Genomic DNA, 22,504 nt, shown 5'->3' on the forward strand with positions numbered 1-22,504 from the left:
TTTTAGGAATCAAATTTTAGGAATCACATTAAAAGACCACTTTTAATGACTCAGACACGCTACCTTGTTCTCTCGGGAGGTTATTCTGCTCTAGATGTCACTGTGAGGTACTGATTTCTGTTATAACTTATTTTTTTTTTATATTTTGCTTAAATTCTTCCTTTTCATCCCATCCTTCTTCTAATTCATTATGTTCCTTGTTCATATCTTCTCATACTTTGGACAGACCTGGGTTTTCAGAAGTGGGATGCCTACATCTCTGTGACATTAAAAGACATTCTGTTGCTGTTAAAAAAAGTAACTCTCAGTTCTTCCTACTAACCTCTCAGTTGGAATAGTCCCTGATTAAATTAGTTTGACAATTATGCCAGCTGAAGAATGAAATTTATCCATAAAAAATAATTGCAATAAGTGAAAAACTCATATAAGTATGTAGGAGGAAAAAAGGAGAATGGTAGAACAAAGAAAATCACCTCAGCTGCTTAAGAAGTATCAGATTGAAATGGTTCAAGAACATAAGAACTGAGTTGGGCTCTAGTTCCAGTTATGTAAGAGAATGCAGTGCTACTTTCATGAATTTAAATAGGGACAGTTTGTTTAGGAATGACAGAAAACTGACACATTCTGCATGGCCTCCCGGTTACCTAAATCTCCTGGTATCCTGGTACCAGCACCTAATACAATGCTGAGGTTTCAATTCCTCATGGAGAAAGCAGCTGTGACCCTCCTAACTAGTCTTCGACGTGTTGCTTACATAAATCAACACCACTAAGGTGTTTTCCTATGCTGCTACACTCAAATGCCATACCTCATTTATTGTTTGCTATCACTCCTAATTCTCCCTTGGTATCTCCCTCTGCAGACACCAAGGTCAGTGCAGAAGGAGGCAGGAGGTGTTCCAGGCACCAGAGCAGAGATTCCCTGGCCGCCCAGGGTACAGCCCATGGAGGACCCCATGCTGAGCAGGTGGATGCCTGAAGGAGGCTGTGATCCCATGGGAGGCCTGCACTGGAGCAGGTTCCTGGCAGGACCTGTGGCCCTGTGGAGAGTGGAGCCTATGCTGGAGCAGCCTGTTCCTGAAGGGCTGCACCTCGTGGAAGAGACCCACACTGGAGCAGTTCATGAAGAACTGCAGCCTGTGAGAAGGACTCACTTTGGAGAAGCTCATGAAGGACTGTCTCCCATGGGAGGGACCCCACACTGGAGCAGGGGAAGAGCGTGAGGAGAAAGGAGTGACAGAGACAGTGTGTGATGAGCCGACCACAACCCTCATTCCCTGTACCCCTGTGCAGCTGGCAGGAACGAGTTAGAGAAATTGGGAGTGAAGTTGAAGCCAGGAAGAAGAGAGGGAGGAAGGAGGTGTTCTTCAGATTTGGGTTTATTTGTCATTATCCTGTTCTGATTTGATTGGTGATAAATTAATTTCCCCAAGTTTTGCCCACGACGGTAATTGGTGAGTGATCTCTTCCTGCCCTTATCTTGACCCGTGAGCCTTTCAATATATTTCTCTCCACTGCCCAGCTGAGAAGGGCAGTGATAGAGGGGCTTTAGTGGGTGCCTGGTGTGCAGCCAGGGACAATCCACCAGTCATTATTTGACACCCTTAATTTCAAATGTCAGTATTTTTCTATTAAAAATGGAAAGCAAAAATACATGCAGCCATATATGTATTCTTTGGGTACTGATGCTGGTGATAAGAGTAGGCCTAGGGCCACCACAGCTGAGCTCTGCCGTAGGGCTCTGGTTGAGTGGGGTGTGCCGAGAGTCAGTATCACAGCTTCCATCAGTAGCTGTTCTGCGGCAGCCGCAATACACAGCACTCTCCACTGTCCCATAACACCCTTTGTGATGTATTTCTAGTGCTGTGCATTGCTTCTGTAATGAAACATTATTTATTACACACAGAAAGCTTATTAGTTTTCTGTGCAAGTAACAACGCAAGTATCTGCACCAAAATCTCTTTTCAGTGTAAGTCAAAAGACATTAGCAATGACTTGAAAAATAGGTCCACTTTAAAGAAACTTTGAATAACAAAACTTAGATAGAAATCAAGGAATATCTCAGTAGTTTTAGTAAAACTCCTATAGGCCCAATAGGAAGACTGCTGAGAGTTCCCTTCAGGAATCAGAGACCTAATCAGAATCACAGAATAGTTAGGGTTGGAAAGGACCTTAAGATCATCCAGTTCCAACCGCCTGCCATGGGCAGGGACACCCCACACTAAACCATGTCACCCAAGGCCTCATCCAACCTGGCCTTGAACACTGCCAGGGATGGAGCATTCACAACCTCCCTGGGCAACCCATTCCAGTGCCTCACCAATTCAGGATCCAAAAAAAATCAAGTATAGCACGATTTTAACACAGAACTCTGTTAGAGCAATCTTGTCATTAAAAAACTGGCAGAGATTATGTCTTCATGGTTACACTTATCTCGCAATACTGCATTTATTGCTTGGAACATCTTAGCTTTACTTTCTCTTTTCAAGGAAGGGTTGACTTTGCACTGAATATGACACCTGAAAAATAATTAATAGGACTTTTATACTGCATCTGCTTTTTCTCTAAAGAGTAGGGAAATCATAGATAAGTAAGTCTAATGACAAAGCTGAAATAACTGCAGCCCATTAATCTAATTTGCAAAGTCTCTATCCATCTCCATCCAAAGAAAAACAAGCACATAAAATCATTTTCATAGTAGAGTCATTGCACTGAATTTTACTTATTCAAGATAAAACATATGGATAATAACAGTTAATTAAAGTGATTTAAAATAGCAATGAAAAACTGTCTGATGCCAAACCATGCCATTAATAAATATTTCTATATCCCACGAGATTCTGTATGATTACATTTGCACAATATAAACATTCCTACGGAAATTTAAGTTTTAATATTGTCTTTGTATAAGACCAAGTTCATTTCCTCTGTACTTATTAACTCTCACATGTGCATTTCAATGAATTACACTAACTGTCAAGGTGAAACAGCCAGAAAAGGTGTCTCTTCAGCTTCCATAGTAGTGGTTCATTAGAGCAAAGAGAATGATCACAATGGAAAGAACATTAATTTAGATTAGGATCTATAATATATCAGAACAGCACACTTTATATTGCAGTTCCCCTGACACAGTGTTTACTGCACTTGTGTGATACCTTCTGACAATGTTATCCCTCCTTTCGGATATACATTATCTCTATGCAAGCTAGGAATATGGGTTGAATATCTACCTTTTTTAACAGAACAGGGGTGAGAAACTCATCAATAGCTGAAGCTGCTATTTAGCCTCACTTCCTGTGTCATTCAAATCAGCCCAGCATGCATGTGTGCACGTGCAGCTATACCAAACAGAAAACCCAAAATCCTAGAGAAATACACGCAGAGAAAAACAAAAGTAGAAACAATGCAATGCACAAATGAATGACATCCCAACAGAAGGCACACAGACAGCAGTGAATGGTGATTTTAAAATGCAGAATTGTAAAGAATGCATTGTCAAAACTAAAGATGAATAGTAAAGAAATTCCACAGCTTAAGTTCTTTTGTTTCTAATCTAATCTATACAAACTATGACTCTTGCGCTGAGTTACTCAGCATTTCATGGGAAACATTCAGTGTATTACACTATGAGGTCTAAGAATGAAGAATAAATTCGAGCTAGATACAGAAACCAATTTAAAAATCTATTAATTTTTCTCATTCTGGGGTTACCCACAGTGGGAGTTTCAAGCACAAGCATCTCCCATAGCAAATCACTGTAATATTGTACAAGCACATTAGTAATTAATTTTGCCTGTCTTTGGTTATAGGCCATAGATGGCATTAGATGAATTACGGGGTAGAGAGATTACTTATATGTTCCAATATGCCAATTCTTTTATCCCTAAATCGATATATAAACCACCTTCTATTTAAAGATGCTTGTTAAATTCAATCTTTGAAGAGAAATTTCGCTATTTAGGAAAGAACAGTGAAAGGCACTTATGAAAAAGAAATAAGCCTGTAATAATCATTAAGGTGAATTGTTTAAATAGAAACTTAATAGATAAATCATTTGAGGAAAACATTGGAAATTGGTTTTAAAAGATTTACAAAATTAGCAAGCATGCATACATGACTGAGCTGATAAAGAGTCAATTTGTGATCCTTCTGGGAACTGATTTAAATGCCATTAAGATACTTAATAGTATAAGTCCTAGACAACAGCCTGAGTTTTCCTCACTAAACTTTTCAAATATTTCATGTAATTAGGGATCATTTCTTATAATTACAATCTTCTCATCAGTCAACCAGCAAACCCAAGGTTCTTGGGTTATTTCAAGGTTATTTTAGTGTGAAGGATGAAGATGCTGCCATGTTTCTTCTCCTTTTGGCTTTCATTGATTTGATAAAGGGCTCTGGAAGTCCATCTCTCTTTGCTGCTTCCAACTAATCAGTACTTTTGTACTTTTGTTCCCAAATGTTTTGGCCAGAACCAGTTTTGGCACTGGGTACACTGGGAGAAGAAACATTACTCTTTAAGAGAAAACATATGAATAACAGACAGACAGGGAAGCACAAGCAAGCATGAATCAATCAATAAAAATGGTCACTGTTGGATTTATACCAACAGTTCATTCAATCTCAACTAGGACTAAAACGAAAATTCCATTGTCATTTAGCACTGTAAAAGGAAATAGCCATGCAAAGAAGCTATTTTTGGAAATGGGCATCTTGTGTACATATTTATCCTGTGCATATGACCTGAGCTAGCATTGAAGCTTTTTGCTTCAGTTCTCCATGCGTTAGTTTTGAGAACAAAGCAGTTCTGTTGAAAAACCATGACTTCTCTGCAATCAATGGGACACTTCAGATATGAAATATGGGTTACTCAGATGATACAAAACAACTGACAGAGGATAAGCCCATGCATTGGATGGTCATCCACATTTTCAAGTCTTGCATTTGCAAGACTGGCAGGAAATTCCATGGCAATAGGCTCTTGTGCTTAGAATTCCTTTGATATACTATGTCATTCCAAGTTATGCCTCTCCTCCAACTTATCAGGGTTGTCTACTGCTACAGGAAATATCTGTTTAGATAATCATGGTTTTAACCAGTGAAATTCTCCAAACACAGTTGGGTGAACGTACATCAAGAAACCCAAAAAGGTTTTTTTTTCACTCCTCAATTACTTCTGGATATAAAATGCTGATTTTTGTACCCAAGTTAAGTGGAACAGTTTGATTGCTGCTTTCTTCTCCTGACCCAAGCATATGACTGGAGAGATTCTACACCTTTGAGGCATCTAAATTCATTTAAATTTGCAACTTATTATTAAACCTGTGATAGCTACTGTAGCTGCAGAATTGTTTATTTAGATAAATCAGACATTGCTACACATCAGTCCCAAACAGCAACTCTTCCGTTTCAGTGTCAATACAGAATGTATGATGTGTTAGAAAACAATAATTATTTCCATTTATATTTTTCATAGATAGTAATCCAGACCTGTTAAATATTTACAGTAAATATTACACTGGGCACACCCCTGATCGAAAACAGAGGTAAAAGAACCAGCATTTTATGAAAGTAAATAGAATTTCTTCTCACATCACAGCTCATATTGTTCTCTACTTTGAGAGTGGTTTAAGCTTTTGAGAGATGAAATGCTAATACTCTTCAATAAATTTTATCAGGACCTATTTTAATTCACTTTTGCTGTTTCTTCTTAGAAATACTAATTTATCTGTACATACAATATTACCAAATTCCTGTATAGTGTTTAACCAAGCTGTGAATGAACATCCCCAAGTCAAATGTTGGCTTCTACTTTTTTCCAGATATATATTTTATAAGTCAATTGAAGCTATCTTAAATCTTCAGAACGATGATTTAATTCCATATGTATGCTACTAAAATTCGAATTTGCACAATGTATGCTCGATTTGTCGGCTTTCTTTACTGCTCTTTTTGGCAAGTGAGTCTAGAACTTCCCAGCCTCACTGTGGATTTCAGACAGGACTTCAGCAAAGCCATTTACCTTCTCCGTCTGCCAGCTCCCTGTCTCTATAAAAACAAAGATAAATGAGATGTCCAGACTCTTACAGTGCTGGGAGCAATATTAAAGTAGACAAGACTAAAATTAATTTGTGCTGTTCACCACTTCTGTGGGGAAGCTGAAGAAAACCTCTCATTTCCTGAGTTACATCAATGTTGTACCTTTGTTACTTGACATTAATTAAGCTGGCTTTTTAAAGTGTAAAGTGGTAATGTAAGAGAATTGGGCAATTTAAACATGAAAACATGAAAGGTTGACATGGACAAAATTATATAAATCTGATGTGAAAAAATATTCTGTCTTACTGAACAGCTAATTTACATTAACTTTCATAAAAACCCTTGCTCATCATAGTGGTGACTACAAACAATTACAATTGTTTTTGGCAGCATTTTGTTTTAGGGTTTACTCCTCAGCAATGGTCCATGTTGCTTGATTTATTTAATAAATTTACCTTTCCAAGCATTTAAGAACTTATTTTCCATGTGATGATATTGTTTATGAGGGATATCAAGTAGTACATTCAAATAGATTGTGAATCTTTGAGATGCTACTAAGTGCGATGACAAGTTATTTGAAAGTTAGCCTTGACAGGAAAGCATGAACCTGCTTATGGTATTATGTTTCCTTGTTTATTCTTGGATTATCCAAGCTCCAACAGTCAATGTAATTCTCCTTCTGACTTCATTGAGATGTGATTTGGTTTTTGTACTGTACTGATCTTCTTTTGTGGACACCTGCTGCCTAATCCTCCTTCTGTCAAACAGAGAATTCTACCATTTTGTCATTAATTCAAAGCATTCTGGTATCGTGTAAGATTGTATCAGGAAAAAAAATAGGAAAGACAAGGAAAAGAAAGAGGTTGATCATTGCAGAAAGTTCTGATCAGAATTTCTGGTTCTAAAGCACAACCTTCCAGTACCGCAGCTGAAAGACCCAGTTATGTAATTCATGGCATAACAACATGAATGCTGATTATTGAGTGATGACTACAAGAGGTATGTGGGAAACCAGACAAAATCCAATAGGAAAAATATACTGAAATTTCCATCAGGTGTGGGTTTCACTCTTTGCATACTTCCCTTTCTAATTACTGTGCACATACCAACCCAGAGAAGCTTGAATCATTTGAGCCTCAGGATTCTAGAGAACACCTGTGACTTCAATGACACTCATGAATTCATTGTCTACTTCAGACGTCTTCATAAAACAAGACTTTTTATATACTTTCACTGAAGTAGTATAATATATAAAATGGTTGTAAAGGCTTGATATGGAAAATTAACAACCTTCACTTACACTGCTGAATCTGAAATGTCAAAAGCAAATTCCGTTCTGCATGGTGCAATGACAGTATTATGTGAGTTTGTACCCTAGCCAAACCTGTATGACTTCTGCTTCCAACCAAGCCTGTATAGTCACACTTTTGCCACAGATACTACATAAGTGCTCCTACCTGCAACTCTTAGTCACTGTACCCTGAATAGGCTAAGAGTTCTGATTACAGCTTATGCAATCTTCAACAGAGCAGCAACTAAACTGTCTACACATTTTCCTGATTATGACTACTCAGCTATTAATAAACATGGTCATTTATTTGAAGCAGGTTAGACTGCTTCATCAGCTAACCTATCTTGTCTAGAACCAGCTCAGGAGTATCTGATGGTAGCCCTTCTATTAGGCTGTGTAGATGCACCCTACTACCAGTGAGTAGTACCAAGCGACATTTGGTTTCCCTGCTGTGTACTCCCCTCCAGGCAGGCTTCAGTGACTTGCAGGTGTGTATGTTGATTTGTTTTCTCTTTACAAAGTGTAATACATTATGATGGTTTCAGGCTGCTTTTTAAGAAAAGTAGTCTTAAGGATACAGTCATTGCTATTCAGAATTCAGATGTTAGAAATCAGCGTAATCAAATCAAAAGCAGTTTGCGATGTGCGAGACTGTGTAAACAAGTGTACTCTCACATTTTAGAGTTATATTCTTTCTCCTGCTCTCCACTTCATCAGTGTAGTGATTTCAGCTGCATAAAAGCAAGAACTATAATGAGCCTCAAAAGATAGAGCAAGCAACTCCAATTATATGTGGAATGATGCATTTTCTTCATGGAGCATGGAAAGACTCTGGAAAAAGAAATTGTCTCTGCATCTCCCTGAGGATTGGAATGTTTTTGTTCTGGCATTTCCTTAACAATACTGAAATTTTAATTTTCAAAGTCAAACTAAGTCTTCCTCTACTTCTTTTTGTCAGCTAAAAGAATGTATTTTAATATCTTGTCACTTCCACTGACTTTGCTTTTTATGCAGTAACAGTAATTGGTTTATGCATTATAAGCATTATTTAAAAAATTCATATAAGCTTTCTCTAGTGATATTCTTTAAAAATAAATAAAAATCTTTTAAAGAATAAATTGGTTAAGATTTCAAAGCATTCTACATGCAAATTTACAATGACAATTTAGCTAAAGTTAGGTTAAACCCAAAAAGGTCAGTTGTATAGCTAGGCTTTCACCAAATTCAGGGGTGTTTAGAGCTTGTAACCCTTTCTGCACACCTAATGAGTGCTTTTTTCTTCTTTATAGTAAAACAAAAAAACCCCTTTTCTGGTGATTTCATATTGATGCAGCAGCTTACAATGGGTTATGATTAACTGCTATGTTAATTTGTCCTTCTGTTGCAAATTGGCACTGAATATCTTTGCATACATACATATGTTTTATCAATGGCAGCTTTTTCTTGTCCTTTTCAATGTTTCCTATCAAAAACTCAGGTTCAGGGTTTTGCATTTCCTCTGTATTTGTGAGTAATAAATAAGCAACCCCCTTTCTGCCCTCTGTTTCTTGTTTCCATCAACCTCACCTCCAGTACTACTTTTCAAACCAATACAGTGATCAATACATTGACCAATAAATATTTCTGCAGTAACACGATAAATACATAACCATTTGATAACATTTTTTCCTAATGCTTGCACATCCATTTAAAATGGTTAAATGGACCAAAAATGGCAGAAGAATCTGATCCCACTGTTTCAGCCTTTGGCTACTGAAATCAGTTTTCCTTTACCATAGAATCATAGATAGAATCATAGAATCATAGAATAGTTAAGGTTAGAAAAGACCTTAAGATCATCCAGTTCCAGCTCCCCTGCCTTGGGCAGGGACACCTCACACTAAACCATGCCACCCAAGGCTCTGTCCAACCTGGCCGTGAACACCGCCAGAGATGGAGCATTCATAACTTCCCTGGGCAACCCATTCCAGTGCCTCACCACCCTTACAATAAATAACTTCTTCTTTATATCCAATCTAAACTTCTCCTGTTAAGTTTTAACCTGTTACCCCTTGTCCTGTGACTACAGTCCCTAAATAATTGGGAAATACTTATTATCCCCACAGGCTCATAAAGGTAGAGCTATGTTCTGATAGTGGGGGAAAAATCTGAAAAGGAAAAAAAAATACATAGAAATTTTAGAGAAGACCCAGGAGGTGGGTCCCATCATGGCAGGAGTCTGTTTTAATCTTAATAATACTGCATTTTAGACTATTCCATTAATATTTTATAACTTTTAGACAGAAGCAGTACACTGCTGTGAAGTCAGAGACAAGGATCTGGTTTAAACAGCTCATTCAGTTTTGCAACACCTTCTACAACAGCGTCCTCAAACAGGCTTGCAGTATCACTGGTCTTGCACAGGCTCAGCACAGTGCTACCTCCTGATTTCCATACCACAGGCATATTTTCAGGCATACCTTGGTAAACTGAGACCTTACTTGACTTGGCAAAACTAATAGAAATGGACATATCTGCAAGTATCTACATATAGGGCTTATGTCAACAATAATAAATGGTGATAATTAAAAACAAAATTATCTCGGAGCCTGAGTCAGCACTACATTACTCCAGTGGGATAACTGTAGTGTAAAACAAGACTAGCACAGGGCTGAGGGAAAGTTCATTATTACTGTGGCAATTCTCTCCCATTTCCATGACAAATTGCACTGTTATAATTAGAGGTCCCACCTGCTTTCCATGAGGCCTCCTATCACTCCACTTGGTGCTAACGATCATTCTTTTTTACGCAGAGCAGAAAATCATGGGTATTTGCACCTATTGAAAATATCTTTTAACTCACCAGGACTGCTGGTGGTGTCTGTGGATGCATGTGATGTATTTCACAAATGGACAAAATTGAAGGAAAGACTTAAATTGCTGAAATTATAAAAGCTGTCAGTAGCACAGGCAAATTTCTCAGTTCCCAGCTCTTTGCTTTAACCATTAGCTCTCTCGCTCCTTTGGTGCACAGCTACAATCCTGGAAATTATTCTTCCCCCAACAGGTACAGCACAGGTAGCCACAGGGTAGCTTTATTTACCCTGTCTCCACAGTAATATTTCATTTCTAAGCTCACAGAACTCCCTCATGGGGTAAAAAAGAGTAATTTGTTCTTCAGGTTAAATCTATACTTGGGTTTTCTGATGAGCTGAGAGCCTAGCAATTACTGTGACGGAGTGATGATTTTTATGATGTGGAAATATGTCTACAGGAATGAAACTGCAATCTCCAACCCCATTTCTCATATTGGCCTTCAGACAGTTGCCAGGTAATAAATGTCATTAACTTTCATCACTGTGGACAAGATATGAATTAGTGAATGGCTCCATTAGCTTGTTACTATAGCACTCCTATGCAGAGTGACACTTGCTGTCAGATTTTTTACCAACTATTCGGAATGCACATGAACCAGATATAGAACCGATATTAAAAATGTAGGTGTAAATTTCTCCAAACACTCAGAAGCATTTGAACATCGTGTCTGGAGTTTTAGTGCTCAATCATTTCGGAAGAACTACCCCAAGGGGATTATCAGACACAGAACAGGATGTTTGAGAGGGTGCTTACACATCCTGAAAATAAACAATAATGTGTCGCACAGAAATGACCCTTTCAAACAAGAAACTTATCGTGTGGATTTAGTTTTGAACTGACTGGATCTTCATGAGATAATCTGGAGCATCACTCCTGCCTCATATCTAGCCAGTAGCTGCTGCAGCCAGCATTTGGACAATGTTACCCTCTGAAGCAGACATCAGTTTCGATGGTCACGGTCTACCTCGCCCTCCCCTTACTGGATGACTGATTGCTCTCGTCAAAAAAAGCCAGCTAAAAGCGGCCTGAAACTTTTCTGTTCTCCTGGTTTCAGTCTTCACTATTAATCCAAGACATAGGAACTGGCATTCGATACTTCAGGAGAGTTTCCTGTGACTTTCTTAGAGACTGAATTTCAGAGCTTGCTTACAGGCATGGAAAGGAAGATGACATCTTTCCTTTGTTCCCAACTGTCTCTCTGTTGCTCTCTTTGTAATCATAGCAGCAGGAAGATTTTAATACTAGTGATTTACAAATGTTTTCTTCCTGCAAGCTGATGGGTTTTTTCTTCTCTAAAGACATAGTAGAGAAAAATACTGCTACTTAACTAAACTAAGTTAATATTTCTGTCCATTTTATGGGCTAAGAATATACAGTCTAATTTCCTTGGATGCAGAAAATGAACAAAAATGGATCTGTAGCACTCGAGAGCACAGTATGTCTGAAAATCAAATCATGTATTCCAAAAATATGAAACATTTCTCAAATGATGGAACAGACAAAACACCTTACTTTTTCTCTTTGAAAAAATTAACTCTATTCTGTTTAAAGACATTAGTTATCCTTCTCAGTATAACTGAGAAGATTATTTTACTGATAGATAAAGCAAAGCAAATAGAATTAAGAAATTTGCTCAACTATAGAGATTTAGTCAGCAGCACAACTAGAAATAAAGCCCAGCAGCTGTAACCTGAAGCATTCCAACTTAACCTGAAAGGCTTCTGTAACTTCACATAATTAAACACTTGAACTGTAGGGATTTTATGCTTTTACAGGCAATCATCTGTCTGAGTTTTTAAAGGGTGCATCTTCCTAATAATTTTAATTAATAGTGTCTAAAACAGAAGAGTTCTCATTAAAAATAGGAAAAAGCATAAGAGAGTCAGTAGGAATGTTTGTTCCTATTAAAATCAGAGATTCATCCATGCAAACATGAGAGCTGAGGCTGATAGCATCATTTTTCTTTCATTAACTACAACAGTTATATATGACTGGATTATTTACTTTAAGAGAACACTTGAGTCAGGGTTAAAAAGAAATTACAGGAACCTGTTCCAGTTAAGACTTTTTAATTTGTTAATTGAAAATGATAAGGAAAACCCACAATTAATTTGTATCATCTCCAAAAGATCCTAAATAATTTAAAGGCCTCAGGAGTCTGATTCACAAGCAGGAGCAATCTACATTGAGGCTCTGCATTTGAGTTGCAGACAGTTAATCAACATAGTTTATGCTGATTTTGTTTTGCCTTATAATATATAACTACTAAATATTGCAGTTCTGGAGCTGCTTTCAGAAGCAGCACCACACAGTCAAGCCTAATGGGTCTGTAGTTGCACGCATCTACATGCATCTTGACAATCACTGCAATGTGTGATCCTCATGTGAGTCAAGGTACCCAAACCTATTTTTAGAAAGGTCTAGAGGTGCCAGAGTTAAAGTACTTCAATTGCTAAAGATGATTTGGGAGTGAAGGTCATAGCACTTAGATACCTAATTCCCACTGAAATCAGCAATAACAAGATGCTCCTATTCCCATCAGCATGAATATCAGTACCCACAGCAGCCTCTGAGTTGGCCAGTTTAATCTCTTAAATTGCTTAGGGGTTGCTATATGCTCTGTGCTTCTGAATGCCTAAATCTGTGTATAGATATACCTTGAAGTAACTCCTTAGGGAGTTATTTGATCAAGAGTTATTTTAACCAGGTATCTCTTATTTTCTAAAGATGTTTTTTCTCTGTGACAGTATGATTATTTTTTTCCATTGATACCAAACAAATTGAACCTCAGTATTGCCTATTTTGCTGTTCAAATATCTACAGAAAGAACTGTGTATTTATTCCCTTCCACTGTTTTTAAGCAGTGATATTTAGTAGTGCGAGTCCACCAGATATAAGGTTGCTGTCTGTGGCTGGATAGTGTAAAATGCAAATCAGTGCAGAAGTTGACTCCAAAGTGTTAAAATAGGAAAAACTACAAATCTACTCCAATTCTGACCTTAAATATTAAAGTGTTTAAACACGTCTGCCCAAAATAGAATAATTTCAAATCTTATAAGTATTATTTGTATTTTCCCCCCCAATATAAGTAAATGAATACAACTAAAGAGTAGATGTTCATTTTAAATTCAAGATGGGTCTGCTTGCATTGGGCAAACTGAAGATTTAATTTCATAATGTCATTGATTTTTACTGCTTCTTTGCTAGGTCCCATTTTCAGGTTGCCAGGCGTTTCAAAAAGCTCAAAATAAGGCTAGATGAGTTTTGGGAGATATAATTCCCATATTAAACACATGGGATTGAAAAGGGGATGATGAGTACTCCTGTACAAAGTGTATTTCAATAAAGATGACAAGAGCCTCCCTGGAAGGCAGCCACACACAAGTACACTTATATGCATCATTTTGACAATAAGCTCTCTCCCAGATGGTTATTGTGAAGAAAAAGGCTGCTCAGATATTAACAAATGAGAAAGAGTACTATAGCAGTGAGTACTAGAGAGGCCCACCTTTTTCAAGTGCAGTTAACTTCCTGCAAGGATCAGTGAAAAGCAATCAGGACCTTTTCAGCTGTCCCTTCAGGGCTATGGACAGATCCCAGGGATCCCTAAAATTCATTGAGTTGACCACAAGCAGTAGTGCTTAGTGTTGCAGACTTGCTAGTCTGATTGCAGGGACTACTGGAGTGTAGTGACCCCTGTGTGCTTACATGGAGCCTATAGGAATTCAGCCATGTGTTGGAAGTAGCATCACCCATCAATCATTAAGATTCTGTACATTATAGTTTCCTTACCCATATATCCTGCATACATTTCAGCACATTTTCATTTGTGCAGCTCTTTAGTGTTACACAATGCTCAGCTACCCTTGAATACCTATGCAAATAGCAGGCTGTTTGCTGAAAAGACTCTGACCTGTGCTAATATCATAGAGTCACAGAATGGTTTGGGTTGCAAAGGACCTTGGAGATCATCTAGTTCCAGCCTCACTTCTCTCCCTAATTCCCATTGGTGGGAAAGTAGCAGTGGTCCCAAGAACCTGATGTCATTAATGTAATTCATCAAATACCTTAAAATCATTTTCATGTTATTAAATAATAACACAAATTACCATTAGTAATAGGATGCTATTGTGGCAGACAGAAGCAGTTTTCAAGGAAGCTCTATGAGAACATTATTCAACCTCTTTTAGAGACTGGGAAACAAAGCACAATATCACTAACTAGTCTGTGTTAGACTACAGGTCACAGTGTCAGACAGAGCCAGGGCTGCCTTTAAGAAGCTAATCTTGATTTTAAAAGCAAGCCAAATACTTTCAATCCAGGCACCCAGGCACCCTAAGGAGGATCTGAAAGTTTACAAAAGCTAGGCAAAACATGAACAAAATTTCACTTATTTTTATATTCTGGCAGGAGCCATATTCCCAAGCTTTTCTCCTATAAGTATGAAGTTGAAACTCTACCTTACTTCCTACCCCTCAATGTATTAAGAAATATTGATGCAATCACATGATTAAAGGCTTAAGAGAAAAATAAATACCTATGGAAAAAATGAAAATAAAGAAATAACACAAACCAACAATATCAGGGCTGCCTTTTAGCAAAATCAATGCTGGCAACTACAGTGCTAAGAAGATTTCAGTAAAGACAGGGAAGGTAGTTCTAGTCAAAACTGAAGAATTTTTTAAGTGTGTCTATGTAGTCTTGAATGTAATGCAGTTCTCAGTGCAAAGGCTAAGAACACAACATTTTATTACCTGTAGTCTTTATATAAAAGAGTGTTACATCTATGAGCTGTGATTTCCTTTCGCTGCCAATAATCTAATTGCACATATAGCTGTCAATAACGACAGAGGCCAGAACATGAATACTCTGCATCAATTCCCATGTGGTGCTGTCAAAAGAAAACTTAATAGCTAGAAAATCTCCCTCTACTCCTGCCTTCAATGAGACAGATTTTCAGCTGCTGCACATTGAAATGCCCCTGTTAATATCAATTCACAGGAACTGATAATTCAACCAAACCGCAAATAACTTATATCCTAAAATGGCAGTATGTTGTTCTAGACCTCCAAACCTCCCAGGGGCTGACAGGCCACCATAACAGCAAGGGTTATAAACTTGAATTTATTATAGACAAATAAGGCTTTGGCCTATGAATCCTCTTTGCCTATTAAGTTAATGAGCCTTGACAAAACAATCGTCTGAGGAGTATCTGACAAATTATCTGGAGCAGCAGTTTGAAAGGCACTGGCTGGTTTACAAGCATTTCAATTGGGAGAACATGGCATCATGTTCCTCTTCCCCTGGAAGAGCTATCTGTCAGACCAAATTTCTTGCAGTTCAGCAGCAGATTCTCAACATTAGAGCACTGAGATATGACAATGACTGCAGCTACCAAAACAAGCAAATAATCCCTGTCCCATTCTCCCCAGACCTGAGGCTGACAAATGACAATGAAAGACTTTCTAGGAAGCCTTCAGGAAGACACAGAGATATCTTTTTATATTTGACTGGAGACCATGGAAGTGTATAAGGTGGAGGAAAAAGGCTTTGAGGAATTTAGATGAGTAAAAGGAAACCTTTCAAAATGCCTGATGGGTAGAAGACTACTTGGAAGACTGTGGAAGACTTTTGGAAGACTAATTTGGAAGACTTTTTCTGTGATACAACTTCCAACTGACATGGAAGTAATCACACCCGTGGATTTAGAACAAGGTCTTCTTATAGATCAATTCTTGCAGATATTTCACACAATACATCCCCGAGACACATCATCTGTGTGAAATTTAGGGCTGCATACAATGAACATTTCTGCAAGAAAAGCCACTTGGATTAGCCTTAAAATGCGATTAATAGTTTTCTGAAATCTCCAACTGAATACCGAGTCCATTTGGAAATCAAATCATGGTATATGCTGTAAAGCTGTCACTTTCCTGACCGAAGGCATTTGCCGAAATATTATGGTCAATTATTGAAAGAGTCCTGTGGAAATGATGACAGTATTTGAGAACATCAAAAACTGTCATATTTTCCATCTGAATACTATTTCACAGTGGGAAGTAAGCATAAATTGTAGCAATCAGTAGCCTCTACCACAGCATGTAGCAGAGCACAGTGCAGAGCATTTAACCACAAGTTGTGTCTTTTCTTATCTTTTGTGTTCTTCTGTTGGACTGCTGAAATAAACAAACTGATTAAATATACAGGGAGTAGAGCTTAATTTTACATCAAATTAGAATGAAGAGAAATGAAATCTCATTCTTAAAGAGAACTGTTAGCTGACACGCAGTAAAACAAAGTCCAGCTTTCTAAGTCCTCATGTCAGGTCATCAAATACCTGAAGAACAAGAATTCAATCAACCATAAAATAAAGTAAAAGGATGTAGAGAATTATACCTTCAAATGGCAAAATGGCCTAGTTTTATGAGCTCTCCAGAGCTCCACTTATTATTGGCATCTGCGTATCTGACCTGCAGAAATTAGCCTTAAGAGATTTACCCTTTTTGCCCCCAACCTATCTCCATAGTCTTGACAGTCGAGTCGACAGAGACTGACCATTTAGCAGTGAATTGCATCTCTCTACAGTTAGCATGCCACAGTCTAATCCTCAGTGCTCTCAATACACAACTTCATGGTCCTAAAATTCCCTAGAACCTGCTTTTTCAACTTTCCAGTTCAAGTTGGTCCCTTCCTTTCTAAAGGGATTATTTTAAAAGTCTTTTTATAACGACGTCGTATACGGTCTGTCTCTAAACACACAGCAGTATTGAGATGCTTACAGAAAAATTACTCATATGTACACTGTAGCTGAAGACCTGAAGTAATTTTACTAATTTTTGGCTAGTTATGTCCTTTAAGATAATATTTGCAGATAAATTCAAATATTGTGGATAGATGATAGAATTGTTAGGGTTGGAAAGGACCTTAAGATCATCCAGTTCCAACCCCCCTGCCATGGGCAGGGACACCCCACACTAAACCATGCCACCCAAGGCCTCATCCAACCTGGCCTTGAACACCGCCAGGGATGGAGCATTCACAACCTCCCTGAGCAACCCATTCCAGTGCCTCACCACCCTCTCAGTAAAGAACTTCCTCCTTATATCCAATCTAAACTTCCCCTCTGATTCAGTTTTAACCCATTATCCCTTGTCCTATCACTACAGTCCCTGATGAATAGTCCCTCCCCAGCATCCTTGTAGGCCACCCTTCAGATACTGGAAGGCTGCTCTGAGGTCTCCACGCAGCCTTCTCTTCTCCAGGCTGAACAGCCCCAACTTTCTCAGCCTGTCTCCATACAGGAGGTGCTCCAGTCCCCTGATCATCCTCGTGGCCTCCTCTGGACTTGTTCCAGCAGTTCCATGTCCTTTTTATGCTGAGGACACCAGAACTGCACACAATACTCGAAGCTAATACCTTTCTGGAGTTATTAATACATTTATAAAACATTGTCCTTATCAGTGTCCTCACCCAAACTTGCACCTAACAGCTTGACTAATCCCTTTGTCCAGTGATTAAGCATCTGTTTACAAATTCTAGAAACTACACAGTTTTCATTCTAATCAACAAACAGCTTCTGCATGGTCTTACCACATCTGCTGCATTCTTCACTAGTATTTCTCTTATTGCTTTTTTAATTTAGCTTTCTATTTCATAGCACTGCAATGCATTTCACAGCTGTTTTTCTAATCCCTGGGGTTTCTTTCCTGTTAGTGCATCTTACATTAATTTACCGTTTTACTTTCCACTTACATGCTTCTGCTCTTACTCTTCCCACATTATTCTTTTCTTTGATAAGTGTTTTCTGTAGAAAATGCCTGTGATCAAAGCCCCAAATACAATTACTTTTCTTCCACTCGAGAATACAAAAGTTGACAGCATTTTACCTGACAAAGGAAGCGCTCAACATCATCTTGAAAACTTGTATCCTACTCTTCCTCTATCTCCCAAGTCTTGCTTGCAAATAGTTTACTACTATCGCAGTAGACTACAGAAGAATAGCTGGGTTATGCTAGATACATTTTTGGAGGGTATGTTTTTCTTTATTAAATATTTATCGGGAGGCACTCACTGATGATGTTTTATAGAAATATCTGCCATTACTTCATTTACTGAAATGTTCATCACTTTAGGTTTTACACTTTAGGTTTTAGCACAGCTAGCATAGGGAATGGTAAAGTTTAGATATATTCCCAACCACAGCTTGGTGAGGGAGGTGATTATTTTTTCCTCAATTGCATTGAAAGGCTTAGGCAGCCACCCTATAAACCCAAAGATGCTCAGTGATCAAAGTATGCACAACACAGAAATGACTGAATCAAACCGAATTGCAGCAGCTTTCAGTGAAGCTTTAGTCGCTTTTCATTCTCACAGAGAAAGAAATACTGAATTCAGTCTTAAAATGTGATACATATCATGTAACCTATTTTAGAGCACCATTCCAATGGATCAAAACATTGCCTGTGTTCATCACTGGATTTTGGATGACCAAAATTGTACACTGCGGTAGCACATATCTTCCAGTGGTGCAAATGTGAAAGCATGGTTAGAAACAAGCATAAGCTGTAGAAAAAGATCTATGGTGAAGATGCAAACTATGCGATAAATCCAGTGATGTTCATGCACTCTAACAAAGGAGGTGACGAAGAAGCGCATGCAGTACCTGGTGATCTCAGAGTCAGGGAGCAGGCCTACGTGGTAGTGGGGATAGGGAGCTGTAAGAAGGAAGCTTTTGTCACACTCGACAGGGGAATAGTGCCTAGGAGAAGGTGGTTTATCACACAGTTTGTTCACAGTGCTGTAAACAGGTTCAGGAGGCCTGGTGATACAGAGACAAGAGTAAAAGATCAGGTGTGTATTAGTGGCTGAGAATACAGAGAAAACACAGTAATCATTTTAAAAGCATGCATAGCAATTCTGTCAAGACCTTTTCAGTAGGGCTTTTCTGACAAGTGTGCTGTTAAAGGAAACATTTGATACCACAGTATTATAGCATACAAGCAACTGCATATTACGATACACACAATATAAGTGGGCCATAAAACTGGCTTATGGGAAGTGTGGCACTGAAAGGGAATATCTTATCTCTGAAGCTCAGTTATGAATTTTCCCACATACTCTCTTTAAATATATATATATATATATAAAATCTAACAATATTACTTCTGCACAGCTTTCTGTGATTTTAATTTTAAGCACTGCATTGAAGAAAATGTTTATTACCTGAAAAGATGCATTTTTTACCCACTAATATAAGATTAAATGAAGTACATATAACTTGTTAATATGACATACTCCTGACCCAATGAGCTGGGACTTTGCAAGTAGAGCTGTGGTCAAAGAGAGCCATACCCTGTAATAACACTGATGGTAATGAACCATGTAAGCAATTCATTTCATTTGCAGGCAATTCATTTCATTTCAAGAGTTCTTGGCTCTCTTTTCAGATTCAACCTTCAAAAGCTGATTATGCAGACCTCATCTGAAGCAAGTAACCTCATTGACAAGGCTACTGCAGTTGCACTTGCGCTGCTGTTTCAAATTACAGACAGCATTCTGCAAAGCTAGATAAGAAGGATAAGACCCTAAAGCTGATACTTTATGATTAGCTGACACTGACCCTAAAGCACTTCTCTCCTGATGCCTAGAGGTAATACTTACCACAAACCTCCCAGGGAGCCAACTGGGGAGAGGGGAGAAGGGGATGCAGCCTTTAGTACCAATCAGCCAGGGATCCACAGGAGAAAACCAGCAAAGTTTTAAAAGCAAAAAAGCACCATATAGTATATTTCCCATCATGCAACTTCTTCAACTACAGCGCTGGCCCAGCAGATACCTCTGGGACTACCGGCAGAGTGAAACTTGACTCATAATTTCCTGACGTTTCTGTTCTAAAGGACGCCAAGTTGAAATTGCTGTCATATCCTCACTTCTGCCAGAAGATCCAGGATATGCCATTGCCTTTAATCACAGCAATACAAAAGCAGCTAGATGAAAATCTGATTTCAGAAGCCTGAAAATATCAAGAGGCCAAGCAGTTAATGAACTCTTTTTGTTCTTCTGGCTGCACTGTGCCTCACATGGGTGCGGTTTTTGCTGTGACTTTCACAGGTACCAGAAGTTATGATGATTGTGGATGCACTGGCAGATACAGAGAACAGATTTTCTTTTGTTGTTAGCTTCTGGTTTTGTCCTCTGGGGGAAGAGGAGTGCCTGCTTTACTTAAAACTTGGTCTCATTTGTTGCTAATAACATTATTCATTGCAATCTGACATATGATTTGAGAACTCTTTGTGCCTGACTTTCCCAGGGAAAACTTTACAGTTATAAAAATGGCATTTTAAGATTAACAAATATCAAAATAGCAAAGCTGCCACTCGTTTTGTTATAAAGCTTTCTGTCAAGCATTTAATAAAATCCCTTTACAAATTTTCAAGGTAGCAATTTTTTTTTTTGTCAGCATATTTCAGCCTTGTTACAGAGGGTTGGATTCAGTAATTTATTTACTAAATCAATTGCTGCTTTCAATACAAAAAAATCCAGAGGAAAACCACTTTTATTATTGTACTTCAGACCAATACTGTCTTTCATTCCCCCAGAAATCACTTTTGCTTTTAGGCAGTATATTAAAGAACAGTACAAATATCAAATATAAATGATACCTGCTGTGAAAATTGAAGTGTTGCCACAGTGCAGAATGATGAATAAAAATTGTAGATTTCTCCATGGGTTAAAACACTAACCAGTCCATAAACCACTTGCTAGCTTCCTATATTCAAGTTACTTGTCTTCTCTGAGTAGTAGACAATACAAATGTTTCTACCCTTTGGATATACTGTGAATGCTCAAACTATACTGAGTCATCAGTGAGTGACCATCCAACCTTGTGCTGAGACACAAATCATGCCACAGAGATGGACAGATATGAGTGTTTGCTTTGTGAACTGAGCTACAAACTGCTTCCAAAAGCAAAACAAAGGTAAACATTCAACATCTACCTCAATACTGAGACCACATTAATCCTTCTAATAGAAACATGGGGCCCTAACAAAATGTCTTGTGAAATCCACCAGATTTTAAAACATTCAGCATTTTTCACTCTTTTTAATCTTGCTGGATGGTAAGATAATAGAAAATTGGAACGTCACCACATTGTTGTATAAAGCACTCTACTCATTGGTATTATGTGATACTGTGACCTAGCTAATACCACACCCTCTCTAATTCAGGAGAAGAGTGAGGTCTTAAGGTTAAGAAAAGGAATTCAAAATTCTTATCCATTTAAAGCTTGGACTCTTTGCTTAGAACAGGATTCAGAGTATTGCCTAATTCCAGTTATGAGTGCACTCCTTGTAATGTCTATGAACTGGTCTGAGATCATCATAGGCACTTATTTACCATCAGATGTCATTCTTCAAGGTCGTTAAGACTATGGACTGAACTAGTTCTTTACATACCTTCATAATGCTCAAAGGTACATGCTAATACCTCAAGTTTCATGGCTGGGCCCTGGCTGCACATTTTATTGGCGAGAAAAAAAAGAACTTGAATAATAAGCAGTATGTAACATCAAGGGTCCAGCTCAGATCAGTATAAACTTATTTTCTCTCCCAATTAGATTTAATAAATATAAATTAAGTAATGTCAAAATATCCACTGGGCACATCACTGTCCTGCTCATCCAAACTGTGCTTCATGTAGGCCAGTAATCCTTAGAAGTGTCTCTTGTCACTTATATTTCTCCTCAGTAGAAAAAGATAGTCATAAACTCTTTTTCTAGCCCCCCAAAGTTGTTGAAAGCTCGACCTGTCAATCAGTATAGACCTAACTGTAATGAGGCACAATTTATACAGAAAGATATAACTAACTGGTAGAAGAGCTAATTGTAACAACCGTAACAGTGGGAGGTAGAACACTGATCTGACACTGGCTTTCTTTATTTATTTCATAACATTTTGTGTAAAGAAAGGACATTTTCCTGATTGTTTGTAGTCCTTATTATTCCTTGTTTGGATCACTGTGTTATTGTTTCAGGCTGGCTTTATTGCACAACAGAAGTTATAAGAAAATGGCATTATTAAAACCATTGACTCCTCAGTGCCATGCAGGGTCCTCAATTCAATTTTAACTTCTTTTTATTGCAGAATCCTGTTTGGCAGCATTCAGTTGCCAACACACAGCATAATAACTGTTAACAGTTTGATTTTAAAAAACATTTTAAAAGCTTTTATGATATGGAAAGAAACCAGCTAAGTTCTCACAGCATATTGACTATGCAGGGCTATAACCAGGGAATGCTAAATTCAATTTGAGAGAGAAT

General features: G+C 38.0%; 1 protein-coding gene across 6 annotated transcripts in view; it reads right to left on the reverse strand.

The window, feature by feature from the left end:
- DLG2 (discs large MAGUK scaffold protein 2) overlaps window positions 1–22,504 on the reverse strand; it is a gene marked incomplete at both ends in the record, with an annotated part of 868,631 nt that overhangs the window by 234,624 nt on the left and 611,503 nt on the right. For all 6 annotated transcript variants that reach the window (XM_080612545.1, XM_080612549.1, XM_080612548.1 and 3 more), the window contains one exon: window positions 18,848–19,003. In XM_080612545.1, coding sequence (XP_080468671.1) covers window positions 18,848–19,003 — 156 coding nt within the window. The remainder of the gene's footprint in view (window positions 1–18,847; window positions 19,004–22,504) is intronic.

The sequence above is a fragment of the Psittacula echo genome (assembly GCF_963264785.1).
Source record: "Psittacula echo genome assembly, chromosome: 3".
NCBI classification, from domain to species: Eukaryota; Metazoa; Chordata; class Aves; order Psittaciformes; family Psittacidae; genus Psittacula; species Psittacula echo.